A 17,731-nucleotide genomic window follows, 5' to 3' on the forward strand; every position below is an offset into this window, starting at 1 on the left:
CAGAAGATTACTGAAAAAGCAATAAAGGGTAAGAGAAAATGAACAACTTAGACAAAGGACAGCAAGTGGATGTGATCTAGTTGTATTTCCAGACGGCCTCTGACAAGACACTGGGCAGGGGTCTTTTCCTTTTATTCACAGGCTGGCCAGCATTTACTGCTCATTTCCAGTTGCTCTTGAGAAAGAGGTGATGAGCTGCCTTCTTAAACAGTGCAGTCCACCTGTTGTGGGTGGACCCACAATGCCCACGGAGAGGGAATTCCAGGATTTTGACCTAGCCACAGTGAAGGAATGGCAATATATTTACAAGTCAGGATGGTGAGTGGCTTGGAGGGGAACTTGTATGTAGTGGTGTTCCCACGTATTTACTGCCCTTATCCTCCTGATACAAGTGGTCATGGGTTTGGAAAGTGTTGTCTAAGGATCTTAGATGAATTTCTGCAGTGCATCTTGTATATGGTACACATTGTTGCTACTAAGTAGCAGTGGTGAGGGACTGGATGCTTATGGATGTGGTACCAATCAAGCAGGCTGCTTTGTCCTGGATGGTGTCAAACTTCTGGACTGTTCCTGGAGCTGCACTCATCCAGGATAGCTGCCAGTGACAAGTGGAGTCCCACAATGTTGGGACCACAACAAATTAAGTTATACATGAATGATCTGGATGAAGGAACTGAGGGCATTGTTGCTAAATTTGCAGATGACACAAAGATAGATGGATAGATTCACCACCCTCTGCCTGAAGAATACCTCTTCATCCCAGTTCTAAAGAGTTCCCTTGCATCCTAGTCTGTCTTACTAGTTGAAACACCTTCTCCATGTCAACTCAGTTCTGACCTCTCCATATTCTGTAGGTTTCAATGAGATTTCCCCCTCATCCTCCTAAACTCCATCTAGTACACATCTAGAATCCTCAACTGCTCCTCTACGACATGGTCTTCATCCCCAGGATCACTCCTGTAAATCTCCTCTGGATCACTCCAATGCCAGCACATACTCCCTTAGATATGGGAGCAAAACTGCTCATAATATTCCAAATGCAGTCTGAACAGAGCTTAATGCAGCCTCAGCAGTATTCCTCTGCCTTCTTGAATGCCACCATCCTGAACCAGGACTCCCAAGTTTCTTTGTACTTCAGATTTCCAAAGTTTTCCCCAATTTAGAAAATAGTCTATGCCCCTATACATCCTACCAAAATGCATAACTTCATGCTTTGCCACACTGTATTCCATATGCATCTCTTCCTCCTCTCCTAGCCTGTCCAAGTCCTTGCACAGCCTCCCCATTTCCTCAACACTACCGGTCCCTCCACCTGTTTTTGTGTCATCTGCAAACTTAGACAATATACTCAGTTCCTTTGTCCAATGTGAATAGTTGTGGTTCCAACAATGGACCTTGCTGAATTCAACAGTCACTGGCTGCCATCCTGAAAAACGCCCCTTAATACCTATTCTCTGCCTTCTGCCACTCAGCTAATCCCCTATCCATGCCACTACCTTGCCCCTAACAGCACAGGCTCTTTTCTGCGTGGCACCTTGTTATAGGTCTTCTGGAAATTCAAAGGTGCTTTTATTCAGTTGTCCTCTGCTGGCTTTTAAGGCTTTCTAAACCTCTAGTTTCCCACAAAACTTCAACAAATTGTGAGCTTTTTCTTTTGATTTTATGCTGTTTCTGATTTCTCTTGTCAGTGAAAGCTGCCTTGTCCTTCTCGTAATATGTTTCTTCTTTCTTGGGAATTTCTTCAATGTTTTCTGAATTACCCCTGCTATTAAGACTGCAAGTCTTATCCTAATAATCCAATGCTTCAATTGACATTTTCAGGCATTATATTTCATATTCTAACCACTCGCTGTGTGAGATTTTTCTTTCATCACCATTGTTCCATTTGTACATCCCTAATTTCAAGCCATCTCATTCTTTCTTTTCTGAGTAGAATAGCTTCTCTCTGACTGCTCTGTACAGCCTGATCATGATTTTGAAAACTCTATCAGGTCGTCTCTCAGCCTTCTTCTCACCATGGATAACAGTCCTAGCTTATTCATAATCTACCTTCATAATGAAGTTCTTCATTCCTGGAGCCATTCTTGGAATATTGCGTGCAGTTCTGGTCGCCCCATTGCAGGAAGGATGTGGAAGCATTGGAAAAGATGCAGAGGAGATTTACCAGGATGTTGCCTAGTCTGGACCGAAGACCTTATGAAGAAAGGCTGAGGGACTTGGGTCTATTCTCATTGGAGAGAAGAAGGCTAAGAGGGGATCTAATAGAGACATACAAGATGATTAGAGGATTAGATAAGGTGGACAGTGAGAGTCTTTTTCCGAGGATGATGATGTCAGCTTGTACGAGGGGCAGAGCTACAAATTGAGGGGTGATAGTTTTAAGACAGATGTCAGAGGCAGGTTCTTTACTTAGAGAGTGGTAAGGGCGTGGAACACCCTGCCTGCCAACGTAGTTAACTCAGCCACATTAAGGGGATTTAAAGAGCCCTTGGATAAGCAAATGAATGATGATGGGATAGTGTAGGGGAATGGGCTTAGATTAGTTCACAGGTCAGTGCAACATCGAGGGCCGAAGGGCCTGTTCTGTGCTGTATTGTTCTATGTTCTTGTAGTTAATAGCTTCTGTGCTTTCTGTTCAATGAATTCCCATATTTGCCAATAATGTGGCACCTTCAACTGAAAACAATATTCGGTTGAGATCCAACGTGTTTTTCACAAGTTCAACGTCACCTCCTTGTTCTTGTACTCTGTGCCCCTATTAAACACCAAGAATAATGTGCTTTATTAACTGCTCTTTCTATCTGTCCTGCTAACTTCAGTGACTGTGCACACATACACCCAGGTCCTCACTTCCTGCACCTCCTTTAGAATTGTGGTATATTGTATTTCAATGTTCTTCCAACCAAAGTACATTATGTCACAATTACGCACATTGAACCTCATTTGATACCTATCTGCTCACTCCACCAACTTGTCAATATCCTTCTGGAGTTCATAGAACATTACAGCACAGTACAGGCCCTTCGGCCCTCGATGTTGTGCCGACCTGTCATACCAATCTGAAGCCCATCGAACCTACACTATTCCACGTACGTCCATATGCTTATCCAATGACGATTTAAATGTACCTAAAGTTGGCAAATCTATTACCGTTGCAGGAAAAGCGTTCCATTCCCTTACTACTCTCTGAGTAAAGAAACTACCTCTGACATCTGTCCTATATCTTTCACCCCTCAATTTAAAGCTACGCCCCCTTGTGCTCGCCGTCACCATCCTAGGAAAAAGGCTCTCCCTATCCACCCTATCTAACCCTCTGATTAGTTTATATGTTTCAATTAAGTCACCTCTCAACCTTCTTCTCTCTGATGAAAACAGCCTCAAGTCACTCAGCCTTTCCTCGTAAGACCTTCCCTCCATACCAGGCAACACCCTAGTAAATCTCCTCTGCACCCTTTCCAAAGCTTCCACATCCTTCTTATAATGCGGTGACCAGAACTATACACAATACTCCAAGTGTGGCCGCACCAGAGTTTTGTACACCTTCACCATAACCTCTTGGTTCCGGAACTCGATCCCTCTATTAATAAAAGCTAAAACACCGTATGCCTTCTTAACAGCTCTGTCAACCTGGATGGCAACTTTCAAGGATCTGTGTACATGGACACCGAGATCTCTCTGCTCATCTACACTACTAAGAATCTTACCATTAGCCCAGTACTTTGCCTTCCAGTTACTCCTACCAAAGTGCATCACCTCACTCTTGTCTGCATTAAACTCCATTTGCCACCTCTCAGCCCAGCTCTGCAGCTTATCTATGTCTCTCTGCAACCTACAGCATCCTTCCTCACTATCCACAACTCTACCGACCTTAGTGTCGTCTGCAAATTTACTAACCCATCCTTCTCCGCCCTCATCCAGGTCATTTATAAAAATGACAAACAGCAGTGGACCCAACACCGACCCTTGCGGTACACCACTAGTAACTGGACTCCAGGATAAACATTTCCCATCAACTACCACCCTCTGCCTTCTTTCAGCAAGCCAATTTCCGATCCAAACTGCTATGTCTCCCACAATTCCATTCCTCCGCATTTTGTACAATAGCCTACTGTGGGAAACCTTATCGAACGCCTTGCTGAAATCCATATACACCACATCAACCGGTTTACTCTCATCTACCTGTTTGGTCACCTTCTCAAAGAACTCAATAAGGTTTGTGAGGCACAACCTTCCCTTCACAAAACCGTGCTGACTATCCCTAATCAATTTATTCTTTTCTAGATGTTTATAAATCCTATCCCTTATAACCTTTTCCAACACTTTACCAACAACTGAGGTAAGGCTCACTGGTCTATAATTACCAGGGTTGTCTCTACTCCCCTTCTTGAACAGGGGAACCACATTTGCTATCTTCCAGTCGTCTGGCACTATTCCTGTAGACAATGACGAGTGAAAGATCAATGCCAAAGGCTCGGCAATCTCCTACCTGGCTTCCCAGAGCATCCCAGGATAAATCCCATCCGGCCCAGGGGACTTATCTATCTTCACCCTCTGGAGGATTTCTAATACCTCTTCCTTGTGAACCTCAATCCCACCTAGTCTAGTAGCCTGTATCTCGGTATTCTCCTCAACAACATTGCCGTTTTCTAGAGTGTATACTATTGAAAAACATTCATTTAGCACTTCCCCTATCTCATCTGACTCCACACACAACTTACCACTACTATCCTTGATTGGCCCTAATCTTACTTCCGTCATTCTTTTATTCCTTAAATACCTATAGAAAGCCTTAGGGTTTACCCTGATCCTATCCGCCAACAACTTCTCATGTCTCCTCCTGGCTCTTCCACACTGTCCTTTTTATGGGTGACAATTCTTCCAAGTTTAATGTTATGCACAAACCTGGAAAGCGACCTTTCACGCCAGGATCCAGATGAATAAAACATACCAGTGAAAGCAACATCCCAATACTGACACCTGCGGATCTTCAGTGCAAACTTTACTCGAGCCCAAAAATATCCATTGACCATTACCCTCTGTGTCCTATCACTCAGCCAACTTTGAATCTACTTTGTTAAGGTCTTTTTATATCGTGATATAATTTTATTAATATATTTTTTGTATGGTACTGTATTAAACGCTTTCTAGAAATCTATAAATACCACATCAACAATGTTACCCCCATCAATTCTTTCCATTACTTCTTTTGAAAAACTCCAGCAAGTTAGTTAAACATGATTTCATCTCTAGAAATCCATGTTGACTCTTCCTAATCAATCCATAAGACCATAAGACATAGGGGTGGAAGTAAGGCCAAGTCCACTCCGCCATTTAAATCATGGCTGATGGGCATTTCAACTCCACTTCCCTGCACTCTCCCTGTAGCCCTTGATTCCTTCAGAGATCAAGAATTTATTGATCTCTGCCTTGAAGGCATTTAACGTCCTGGCCTCCACTGCACTCCGTGGCAATGAATTCCACAGGCTCACCACTCTCTGGCTGAAGAAATGTCTCCTCATTTCCATTTTAAATTTACCCCCTCTAATTCTAAGTACCCACGGGTCCTAGTCTCCCTGCCTAACGGAAACAACTTCCCAGCGTCCACCCCTTCTAAACCATACATTATCTTGTAAGTTTCTATTAGATCTTCCCTCAACCTTCTAAACTCCAATGAACACAATCCCAGGATCCTTAGCCGTTCATTGTACTTCCCAATGTGCGTACTAATTCTATCATGAACATTTGCTTCTAGAACCACCAACTAATTTAAACTAACTGGTTCTGTAATTGCTGGGATTATCCTTACAACCTTTCTTGAACAAAGCCATAGCACAGTAGACTCAATGGCTGTACGTTTCTTTCTGTTCCCATATTTTATGGTCTATTTCATGATGAGGGCACTGCTGTCTGGGCCAGAAACTATTGCCCATCCCTAACTGCCCTTAAGGAGATGGTGGAGCTGCCTTCTTAAAAGAGCTGTCTATTTGCATTTCATCTGACAGGGAGGGTGTTTCAGGATTTTGACCCAGTGACAGTGGTTGATATTTTCCATGTCTGGATACTGAGTGGCTTGGAGGAGAGCTTATAGGTGGTGGTGTTCCCTTGTATGTCTGTCCTCATGCTTCTAGATGCTGTCTAAGAAGCCTGGTTATAACCGGTATACATTGCTATTACTGAGTATGAGAGGTGGTGGGGATGTTGGTGGATATGGTACCAATATCCATTGGGGGGTGCTTTGTTTTGAATGGCATCGAAGTTCTTGAACGTTGTTGGAGCTGCACCCATTCTTGAGAGTTGGGAGTATTTCATTGCACAACTGACTTGAGCCTTGTAAATGATGGAAAGGGATATAGGGAGTCAGGAGGTGAGCTACTCACTGCAGGATTCCTAGACTCTGACCTGTTCTTGTAGCCACAGTATTTAGATTGCGAGTCCAATTCAGTTTCTGGTCAATGGTAATCCCCATAATATTGATAGTGGGGGATTCAGCAATGGTATTGTCACTAAATGTCAGAGGGCAACAGTTAGATTCTCTCTCATAGGATTGTCATTGCCTGGTACCTGTGAAACACAAATGTCGCTTGCCACTCTTTAGACCAAACCTGGATACTGTCCAGGTCTTGCTGCAATTGGACACAGGCTGCTTTAGTCCCTGATGAAGTACGAATGATGCTGAATATTGTGCAATCATCAGTGAATATTCCCACTTCTGACCTTATGATGGAAGACAAGTCATTGATGATGCAGCTGAAGATGACTGGGCCTAAGACACTGCCCTGAGGAAGCCCTGCCAATGTGTGCTGAGATGACCAATAAAGAACAAAGAAAATGACAGCACAGGAACAGACCCTTCGGCCCTCCAAGCCTGCGCCAATCGAGGTCCTCTGTCTAAAGCTGTCATCTATTTTCTAAGGGTCAGTATCCCTTTGCTCCCTGCCCTACCATCTACCTGTCCAGATACAACTTAAAAGACACTATCGTGTCTGCGTCTACCACCTCCACTGGCAACGCGTTCCAGGCACCCACTACCCTTTGCATAAAGAACTTTCCATGCATATCCAACAACCACCACCATCTGAAAAGCAAAACGCTGCATAAGTCATATTGGACTCAAAATGTTAATTTTGTTTCTTTTTCTACAGATAGTACGAGACCTGTTCTGTTTCTCAGGCAGTTTGTGTTTGAACCACAAACATCTTCTTTTCAGCCTGCTATGACTTCAACCAGTGGAGGTTATTCCTCTGATTTTCATTAAATCCTTGATGCTACACTTAGTCAAATGCAGCACTAATGCCAAGGACAATCACTCTCTCCTCACCTCTGGAATTCAATTCTTAGCCCGTGCTTAAACTAAGGCTATACTGAGTTCAGCAGATGAGTGGCTCTGACAGAACACAAACTGCGTTCATTAGCAAGATATTGTAAAGCAAGTGCAACTTGATAGCATTTTCCATCAGGCATTCCATCACTGGATTTATGATCAAAGACCAGCTGATGAGGTGGTAATTTGCTGAGTTGGATCTGTACAGTTTTTTGTGTTCAGAACATATCTGGGCAATTTTCCACCTTGTCAGGTAGATGCTAATGTTGCACCTGCATTGGAACAGCTTGCCCAGAGCATTTTGTGGAGTAAAAGTCTTCAGTACTATTGCTAAAATGTTTTCAGGGCCCATAGCATTTGCAATATCCAGTGTCTCCAACTGTTTCTTGATATTATGTGGAGTGAATTGAATCTGTGATGACTGGAACCTCTGCAGGAGGCCGAGATTAATCCACTTGGCACTTCTCGCTGAAGATTCTGCCAATGTTTCAGCCTTATCTTTTGCATTGATATGCTGGGCTACCCTATTATTGAGGATGGGGATGTTTGTGGAGCCTTCTCCTCCAGTGAATTGTTTAATTGTCCACCACAGTCATAACTTGACGTGGCAGGACTGCAGAACTTAAATTTGATCCACAGGTTGTGGAATCACTAAGCACTGTTGATCACTTGCTCATTATGTGATTTGGCAAACAGGTGGTCTGGATTTATAATTTCACTAGGTTGATGTTTCATTTTTAGCTATTTGTATTTGGTTATCGAAGTGGGGCCAGTACTAGAACCTGTGGTACAACAGCTCCAACAACCATTACTGTAACATTTTGCTACTAGCCATGCTGCTGCATTTTTTTTGAGAACCAGCTTCGCAACACACCTTAAGAAATAGCTTAGAAGTATCTAAATTTGTCAAAGTTAAGCACCTTGTGCTGCTTATTGTAAATTAGCTCATGCTTTTCTACTGCTCATTAGTTACACACAATTTTGGAATTTAAAATTTGGGAGAATTTTTTTGTTGTCCGAAACGAATTGGCAGCTACTTCAGCACACAGTGACTGCCCTGTTATATAAATGAAAGCAGATCAATTCTCGATTTTGCAGTTAAAGGGAAAAAACAGTAGGCACAAGAATAATAATAGTCAAATCTGGTCCTAATCTAAATGACTGAATGAAACTGATGCCCTAAATGTTTTTAGCGGCTGTTGTGCCCTTCATATTACCTGTACTAAACATAATTATTTGTCAAAACTCACCTCCTGGCCAGCAGGGCACTCATTTCTTCCATCAGACCAGTACCTCCTATAGAAATTGGAGCTCCATTACTCCGTGAGGACTCCGATTTAGGAGTAGACACTGAACCAATGCTGCCCATTACAGAACTTGAGCCTTCATCAGTCTGAAAAACAATGAAAACAGTGGCCATTTTGCTTAAAATCAGAAATTTAAATCACACTGTCACCAGTACAACATATATATTTTTGTTTCATAACTATATCTTTCAGATTGGTAAGATAGTTTCTTTAAATCTTGGATAAATTGAAGGTGTCTTTCAGACAGAGAAAGGGGCAATCAATATCAGGTCATAAACAGTTGAGCTGAGCCATGCCTCTTTCTTTCGAGATAAATGAAAGGAATGATCAGAGAAAACTATCTAGCATGTTTGATTGTGTTATGTGGCATTATCACTGTGCAAAATGGGGGCAGACTTTGCACTAGCAACTCAACACTGGGCATTCATGAGGTGCTGTGGGCCATCAACAACAACAGAATTATACTCCAGCACAATCTGTAACCTCATGACCTGGTACAGCTCCCACTCAACCAGTACTATCAACCCAGGGGATCAACCCTGGTTCAATGGAGAGTGCAGAACGGCATGCCAGGAGCATACTAGGCATACCTGAAGATGAGGTGTCAACCTGATGAAGCCACCGAACAGGACAACTTACATGCCAAACAGCACAAGCAGCAAGTGATAGACAGAGCTAAGCAATCCCACAACCAATGGATCAGATCTTAGCTCTACAGTCCTGCCACATCCAGTCATGAATGGTGGTGGACAATTAAACAACTCTTTGGAAGAGGAGGCTCCACAAATATCTCCATCCTCAATGATGGAACAGCCTAGCACAGCAATCTTCAGCCACAAGTGCCGAGTGGATGGTCCATCTTGGCCTCCTCCAGTCATCGCAGCATTATTGGTACCAGTCTTCAGCCAATTCAATTCACTCCACATGATATCAAGAAATGGTTGGAGATACTGGATACTACAAAGGCTACGGGCCCTGACAACATTCTGGCAATAGTACTGAAAAATTGTGCTCCAGAACTTGCCGCTCCCTTAGCCAAGCTGTCCCAGTACAGTTACAACATTGACATTTACCTGACAATGTGGAAAATTGCCCAATTATGTCCTGTACACAAAAAGCATGTCAAATCCAACCCGACCAATTACTACCCATCAGTCTACTAACAATAATCAGTAAAGAGTCAGAGAGTTCATCAACAGTGCTACCAAGCAGCACGTGCTTAGCAATGCCCAGCTTGGGTTCCGCCACGGCCACTCAGCTCCTGACCTCATTACAACATGGTCCAAACATAGACAAAAATGCTGAATTCCAGAGGTGAGGTGAGAGTGACAGCACTTGCCATAAAGGCTGTATTTGAACAAGTGTGGCATAAAGGTGCCCTAGCAAAACTGGGATCAACAGGTATCACAGGGCAAATGCTCTAGTGGTTGGAATCAAACCCGACACATAGGAAGATGGTTGTGGTTGTGGGAGGTCAATCATCTCAGGTCCAGGATCTCTTTGCAGGAGTTCTTCAAGGTAGTTCTTAGGCCCAACCATCTTCAGCTGCTTCATCAATGACACTCCCTCCAATCTAAGGTTAGAAGTGGGAACATTCGACGATAATTGCACAATGTTCAGCGCCATTTGCAACTCCTCAAATACTGAAGCAGTCCATGTTCAAATCCAAAAAGACATGGACAATATCCAGGCTTAGGATGACGAATGGCAAGTAACTTTCATGCCACATAAATGCCAGGCTATGACCATCACCACTAAGAGACAATCTAACCACCACCCCTTCGCATTCAACAGTGTTACCATCACCAAATCCCCCACCATCAACATCCTGGCTGTTATCACCATACAAACACAGTGGCTACAACAGCAGGTCAGAGGCTAGGAATACCTTGGTGAGCAACTCATCTCCTGACTCCTCAAAGCATGTCCACTATCTACAAGGGACAAGTCAGGAGTCTAATGGAATACTATCCACTTGCCTAGATGAGTGCAGCCCCAACACTGAAGAAGCTTGACATCAACCAGGACAAAACAATCTGCTTGATTGGCGCCACATCTACTCCGTTCACCACCAATGCTCAGCAGCAGTAGTGTGTACTATCTACAAGATGCACTGCAGAAATTCAAAGATCCTCCATCAGCACCTTCCAAACTGACGACCACTTCCATCTCGAAGGACAAGGACAGCAAATATATAGGAACACCGCCTCCTTCAAGTGCCCCTCCAAGTCACTCACCATCCTGACTTGGAAATATATCACTGTTCCTTCAGTGTATCTTGGTCAAAGTCATGGAATTCGCTTCCTGATGGCATTGTGGGTCAACCTACAGCTGGTGGACTGCAGTGGTTCAAGACGGCAGCTCACCACCACCTTCTCAAGGGCAACTCGGGACCAGCTGCCATATGCTGGCCAGCCAGTGATGCCCACATCCCACAAATGAATTTTTAAAAAATGGAAACATGGTGAATGTATTTTTCATTGCCATGAAGGAGACAGTGGAAGTCATTTTGAGATCAGGTTGCAGACATCCCGATAAACGCAAAGATCTATAGCTAAATACAAGGAGAAAAAAGGTAGATGTTAGCCAGGCCCACACCTTAGGCAGAAAAAATGCTAACAACGTACTGGTAGAAGCCTGAATACCAAATCTGTGAAGGGTCAAACAAATATGGACAGTCTATCCGACTGGAGGGAGGGAAGGAGGTAGGAAATACCAATAAAATTCTCACAATGAATGATGGTGTTAGGAAAGGAAATGAATAGGTCTCAAACAGTAACAGGAGTCAAGGGGAGTTAGCGGCATTGTAATAATGTCACTGATTAGTAATCCAAAATCCCAGACATGTCCACCATGGCAGATGGTGAAATTAGCATTCAGTGAAGACAATTAAGATGAAAAGCTGGTATAAAATGGTGACCATGTAACTGCTGTTGATTGTTGCAAAAATGCATTTGGTTCATTTATGGGTGGCAATCTGCCATTCTTACCTGGTCGGGCCAACATGTGATTCTTGATCCACAGCAATGTGGTTGACTGCCAACCAACCTCTTACAGGGTGTGGCCAGCCACTTGGTTGTACCAAACTGGTACAAAGAAAGGACAGAAACTGGAGATATGAATTAGCATCAATATCAGTACTGGAAATGCTAATGGCAAGCACAGGCCTGTCAACTCTGCAAAGTCATTCTTACTAATATCGGGGGCCTGTGTGCAAAACAATGTCTCAACAACATAATCAGCTTTTCTGGTGCATCATGGTCCACCAGAAGGACAGCCCCACCAGAGGTGGCAGCACATTGGTGCACCATCAGGAAAAAAATTGCTCTAGGAGTCCTTAATATTCATCCGGTCCCATGAAGCCTTATATCATCAGGTCAAACATGGACAAACAAACCTCTTACTGATTATCTCTTAATGCACCTCCTTGGCTGATGAATCAATAGTCCTCATATTCAATATCTTATGGAGGAAGCACCAAGGGACAGAATATATTCAAGTTGGGGAACTTGAACATCCACTACCAAGAATGGCTCAGTACCATCATTACTGACCAAGTGTTAAGGGTGTAGCTACAATACTGGATTCGTAGCAGGTAGTCAAGGAACCAACAAGGAAAGATTGATTTGGCCTTGTGCTCACAAATGTATTTTGTCACACATGCAGCCGTGATCCATGACGATATCAGTAAAATTGACAACTGCAGGTCCAGTCTCTTCCTTGAGGTTATCTTCTATCGTGTTGTACGGCATTACCATTGTATTAACTGGGACAAACTTCGAACAGATCAAATAATGCAAAATGGGCCATTCATGAGGTGCTGTGGGCCATGAAAAGCAGCAAAATTATATTCAAACACAATCTCAGTATAATCCCACTTTCTACTACTGCAAGAATACAGGAGATTAAATCTGGATGTTTCGGGTCAGGTCCTGATGAAGGGTCCCTATCCGAAACTTTGACTCTCCTGCTCTTTTGATGCCGCCTGACCTGCTGTGTTCCTCCAGCTCCATATTGTACTGACTCTGACTCCTGCATCAGCAGTCCTTGCTATTTCCGGAGATCAAATTTGGTTCAGCAAAGAATGCAGGAAAGCATGCCAGGAGCAGCCCGCATGTCTAAAAATGAGGTGTCAACCTGGTGAAACTACAAAATAGGATTACTTGCATATTGAACCGCGAAAACAGCAATCAACAGACAGGGCTAAACAATTCCACAACCAACGGACAGGTATATAGTCCTGCTGCATCCAATTGTGGTGGACAAGTAAACAACTAACAGGAGGTGAAGGATACATAAATATTTCAGTGATAATAGGGTCTAGGCCCAAAACGTCAGCTTTCCTGCTCCTCTGATGCTGCTTGGCCTGCTGTGTTCATCCAGCTCTACACCTTGTTATCTCTGATACATAAATATTGCTGTTGCCAATGCTTCGCAAGCTCAGAACAAAGCAAAAGGCAAAGCTGAAGTATGCAAATCTATCTTCAGGCAGATCCAAGGTATAATCCATTTCAGCCTCCTTCTGATCACAGATACATAGATAGCTGGAGCATCATAGATACCAATTTGATTCCCTTTACATGATATGAAAAAAAACAGCCAAAGACATTGGATACTGCAAAGACCATGGCAACAGTCCTGAAGTTTTGTGCTCTAGCACTAGCTGCAGTCTTATCCAAACTGTTCCAGTGCAACTGCAACACTGGGGCTTTCCTGGCAATGTGGAAAATTGCACTAATGTGCCCTGTACACAAAAAGTAAGACAAATCAGCCTGGTCAATTACCTATCATTCTAATCTCGATCGGTAAGTGATGGAAGGGATCATCTATACAGCTATCAAGCAGCAGTTGCAAATGAATGAACTTGGGGCGGCACGGTGGCTCAGTGGTTAGCACTGCAGCCTCACAGCACAGGGACCCAGGTTCAATTCCAGCCTCGGGTAACTGTCTGTGTGGAGTTTGCACATTCTCCCTGTGTCTGCGTGGGTTTCCTCCGGGTACTCCGGTTTCCTCCCACAGTCCAAAGATGTGCAGGCTAGGTGGATCGTAGTGTTCAGGGGTGTGTGGGTTATAGGGGAATGGGTTTGGGTGGGATGCTCCAAGGGTCGGTGTGGACTTGTTGGACTGAAGGGCCTGTTTACACACTGGAGGGAATCTAATCTCTCATCTCAGTGATATTCGGTTTAGCTTTCACCACAGCCACTTGGCTTCTGACCTCTTTACAGATTTGGCCCAAACCTGGACAAAAGACCAAGGATCAGAGCTGGGGTCACGGTTACTTACAATATACAATGACTTGGATGAGAAAAGTGAATGTATGACAGACAAGTGTGAAGATCAAACAAAGATAGGTGGGAAAGCCAAAGGTGAAGATGACACGAAGTGTCAGCAGTAGGAGATACATTAAGCAAGTGGACAAAAACTCAACAGATGGAATATAATGTGGAGAAATGCAAGGTGAAATGCAAGGCACTTTGGTAGGAAGAACTGAGGAGCCAAATAGTATTTAAGTTAAAAAGCTTCAGAAAACAGGGATTTGGGAGTCCTCAACCGTGAATTACAAAAAGCTAGAGGAGTTTCTTCTCTCAGAGAATACTAAATTTGTGGAATCCTTTATTGCAGATGGCTGTTGAGGCTTGATCATTAAGCATATTCAAGGCTGAGACAGATTTTTAATCAGTATGGGAATCAATGGTTTTGGGAAAAGGGAAGGAAAGTCAAATTGAGGAGTATCAGATCAGCCATGATTTCAATCAATGGGGGAGACTTGATGGACTGAAAAATTGACTTCCACTGCTACGTCTTATGGCTAACCCCAGAGGTGAGGTGACTGCCCTAGACACCATGGCAGCATTTGAGCAAGTGTAGCATCAAGGAGACCTAGCAAAACTGGAGTCATAGGAATTTTCAGAAAATTCTCTACTGGTTGTAACTAAACCAAACACAAAGGAAAATAGTTGAGGTCCTCGGAGGTCAATCATCTTAGCCCTAGTATATCTCTGCAGGACCTCCTCAGGGTAGTGTCCAAGGTCCAACCATCTTAAGCTGCTTCATCGATATCAATCCCTTCATCGTAAAGTCAGAAGTGGGATGTTTGCTGATAGTTACACAATGTTCAGTCGCATTCTCAACTCCTTAGATACTGAAACAGTCCATGCCCAAATGCAGCAAGGTCTGAGGAACGTCCAGGCTGAAAAGTCATAAGTAACATTTATGCCACTCAAGTTCCAGGCAATGACCATCTCCAAAGACAAAATCTAGCAATCTCCCTTTGACATTAATGTCATTACACTGAATCCACCATATTAACATTCTGGGGGTTACCACTCACTAGAAATTGCAATCGACCTGCCATTTGAATACTGCAGCTATAAGATCGGGTCAGATTCTACATATTTTGTGCTGAATAATTCACTTCCTGTTTCCCCATACCCTGTCCACCAACTACAAGGTATAGGTCAGGAGGGTGATGGAATTCTCCCATGTGCCCAAATTTATGCAGTCCCTACAACATTTGATTGGCACTTCATCCACCTCCTTCAACTCATCCGTAATACACATTGGGAGCATCATTTACTACATGCGCTGCAGTACATCACTGAGACTCTTCACAAAGCACAAAACCATCCATGATCTCGACCATACAAAAGAACAATGGCAGCAAATGCATAGAAACACCACAATCTGCAAGTGCTCTTTCAAACCACCCACAACACTGATTTGGAAATGTAGTGAGTGTGAAGGAACAGTGATACATCAAAATCTTAGAATACCCTTCTTCACAGCTCTGTGGGCAATGTGAATGCCAGTGTTGTAACTACATTGGAACAGCCTGGCTAGGGGTGTGGCAGTTGTGAAGCACAAGTCTTCAGACTATTGCTAGAATATTGCTAGGGACCATAGTCTTTGCAGTGTTCAGTGTCTCCTAACATTTTTTGATATCATGTGGAGCAATGAAGTTTGCTGACAACTACCATCTGTGACAAAAAACCACTGTTCTGAGGGACAGTCACTGGACCGAAACATTAACTCTGTTTTCTCCTCCTCAAATGCTGCCAGATCTGTTCAGCTTTTACAGCAATTTTATTTTTGTCCCTGATTTACAGCATCCGCAGTTCTTTTGTTTTTTTTAAACTTGCAACTGTGATGCTGGGGACCACTGGAGGAAACCAAGATGTATCGTCAACTTCTCAGTCCTGGCTGAAGATTGCTGCCAGTGCTTCAGCTTTATCTTTTGCAATGATGCGTTAGGCTCTGTGATCATTGAGGATGGGGACATTTGTCGAGTCCCCTCCTCTAGTAAGTTGTTTAATTGTCCATCACCATCGACAACTGAATATGACAGAACTTCAGAGCTGAGATCTGATTCATTGGTTGTGGGATTGCTTAGCTGTGTTCATCACTTGCTGTTTATGGAGGTAGTCCTGTTTGGTAGTTTCACCGGGTTGACACCTCACTTTTAGATATAATCTGGTGCGGCTCCTGGCAACCCCTCCTGCGCAGGGTTGATTCCCTGGTTTAATGATAATAAAACAAATGATTTCCTACAAAATGCAGCTCATTGCCACATACTCCACAGCAATTAAGGATCCGCATTAAATGCTGATACCTAGCCACTGACCTCCACATTCTGTTAATGAATTGGAGATAAATTCTTGAGAGCTGTGAATCATGTTGGGTTAGGACCAGATGTCTACTTAAGAGACTGAATAATGTAACAAAATTGGAGTTTTTCATTGTTATTAGAAATTGGAAAGGGTACATTCTGATCTTTAAACTATAAATTACCCACAAAAAGAAAACAGCATTTAGTTAACTGTATCTGTTTGTTTAGTCATTTGACAAAGAAGAGGTTTTAAAACATGAAAAGTTGTTGGATGTCCTTCTTTCAGACAATAGCTGCAGTACATATTGCTCTTTAGGCAATCAGCATTCTCTATGGAGGACATAACAATGTCAACACTGTGGTGAAGAAGGCATTTGGCATGCTTGCCTTCATCGGTCTGAGCACCGAGGACCAGAGTTGGTTTGTCATGTTACGGCTGTACAAGACATTAGTAAGGCCACATTTGGAGTACCACGTACGATTCTGGTCATTCTGCTATAAGAAGTATGTTATTAAACTGGAAAAGGTGCAGAGAAGATTTACAAGGATGTTAATGAAATTGGATGGTTGGAGTTATAAGGAGATAGGCTGGGACATGTTTCCCCTGGAGCACAGGAGGCTGAGGGGTGACCTTGTACAAGTTTATAAAATCATAAGGAGCATAGATAAGGTGATGGCCAAGGTCTTTCCCCCAAGGATAGAGGAGTCCAAAACAAAGGGCATAGTTTTAAGGTGAGAGGGGAAAGGTTTAAAAGGGACCTGTGGGTCAATATTTTCCATGGAAGGTGGTGCATATATAGAATGAACTGCCAGAGGAAGTAGCGAGTACAATTATGACATTTAGGGCACTTTCATGGATAGAAAAGGTTTACAGGGATATGGGCCTCATGCAGGAAAATAGGACAGTTTAGTTTAGGACGACTTGGGCCAAAGGGCCTGTTTCCGTGCTGAATGATTTATGACTGAGGCACAAGATGTTAACAGCTTCCTCTTATACTAATAACTCCAACTGGTAAAAACCAAGCCATACAGTCTTTCCTCAGCCAATGAAACCACTGAATCAAGATTTTACCAACGCTCATCTCTCATTCTAAACCCGGAGAAAGATTGCCAGGTAAAATTCACATTATTTTTTTCAATTTCCCATTAGGATAAAATTTCCAAAAAGAAAGATTTTGAAACATATATCATAATGTCAGGGTAGACCAAAATGCCTTACCTCTAACTAAATGCCTTATAAATTATGGCCACTGCTATAATGAAGGAAGTACAACATCTACAAATGCCAGGAGCAAAGTGTCACAAATAGCAGAGTCATACATGATCAGACAATTATTTTTATTTATTTAAACAAAGGCAAAATTGTTTGGATGCTGGAGGTCTTAAGTGCAAAATAGAATGTGCTGGAGAAATTCAGCTAGTTTGGCAGCATCTGTGGAAAGACAAATGGAGTTGTTGTTTCATGTTCAATATGATTCTTTGAAACTTTTTTTTTAA

The 17,731-nt window shown here is 43.0% G+C and overlaps 1 protein-coding gene across 2 annotated transcripts in view; it reads right to left on the bottom strand.

Annotated features, from left to right (window-relative positions):
• The window catches only part of enah (ENAH actin regulator), a 350,400-nt gene that overhangs the window by 59,566 nt on the left and 273,103 nt on the right, over positions 1-17,731 (bottom strand). For both annotated transcript variants that reach the window (XM_059645099.1, XM_059645100.1), the window contains exon 8: positions 8,572-8,714. In XM_059645099.1, coding sequence (XP_059501082.1) covers positions 8,572-8,714 — 143 coding nt within the window. The remainder of the gene's footprint in view (positions 1-8,571; positions 8,715-17,731) is intronic.

The sequence above is a fragment of the Stegostoma tigrinum genome, chromosome 4 (genome assembly GCF_030684315.1).
Source record: "Stegostoma tigrinum isolate sSteTig4 chromosome 4, sSteTig4.hap1, whole genome shotgun sequence".
Taxonomy (NCBI): domain Eukaryota; kingdom Metazoa; phylum Chordata; class Chondrichthyes; order Orectolobiformes; family Stegostomatidae; genus Stegostoma; species Stegostoma tigrinum.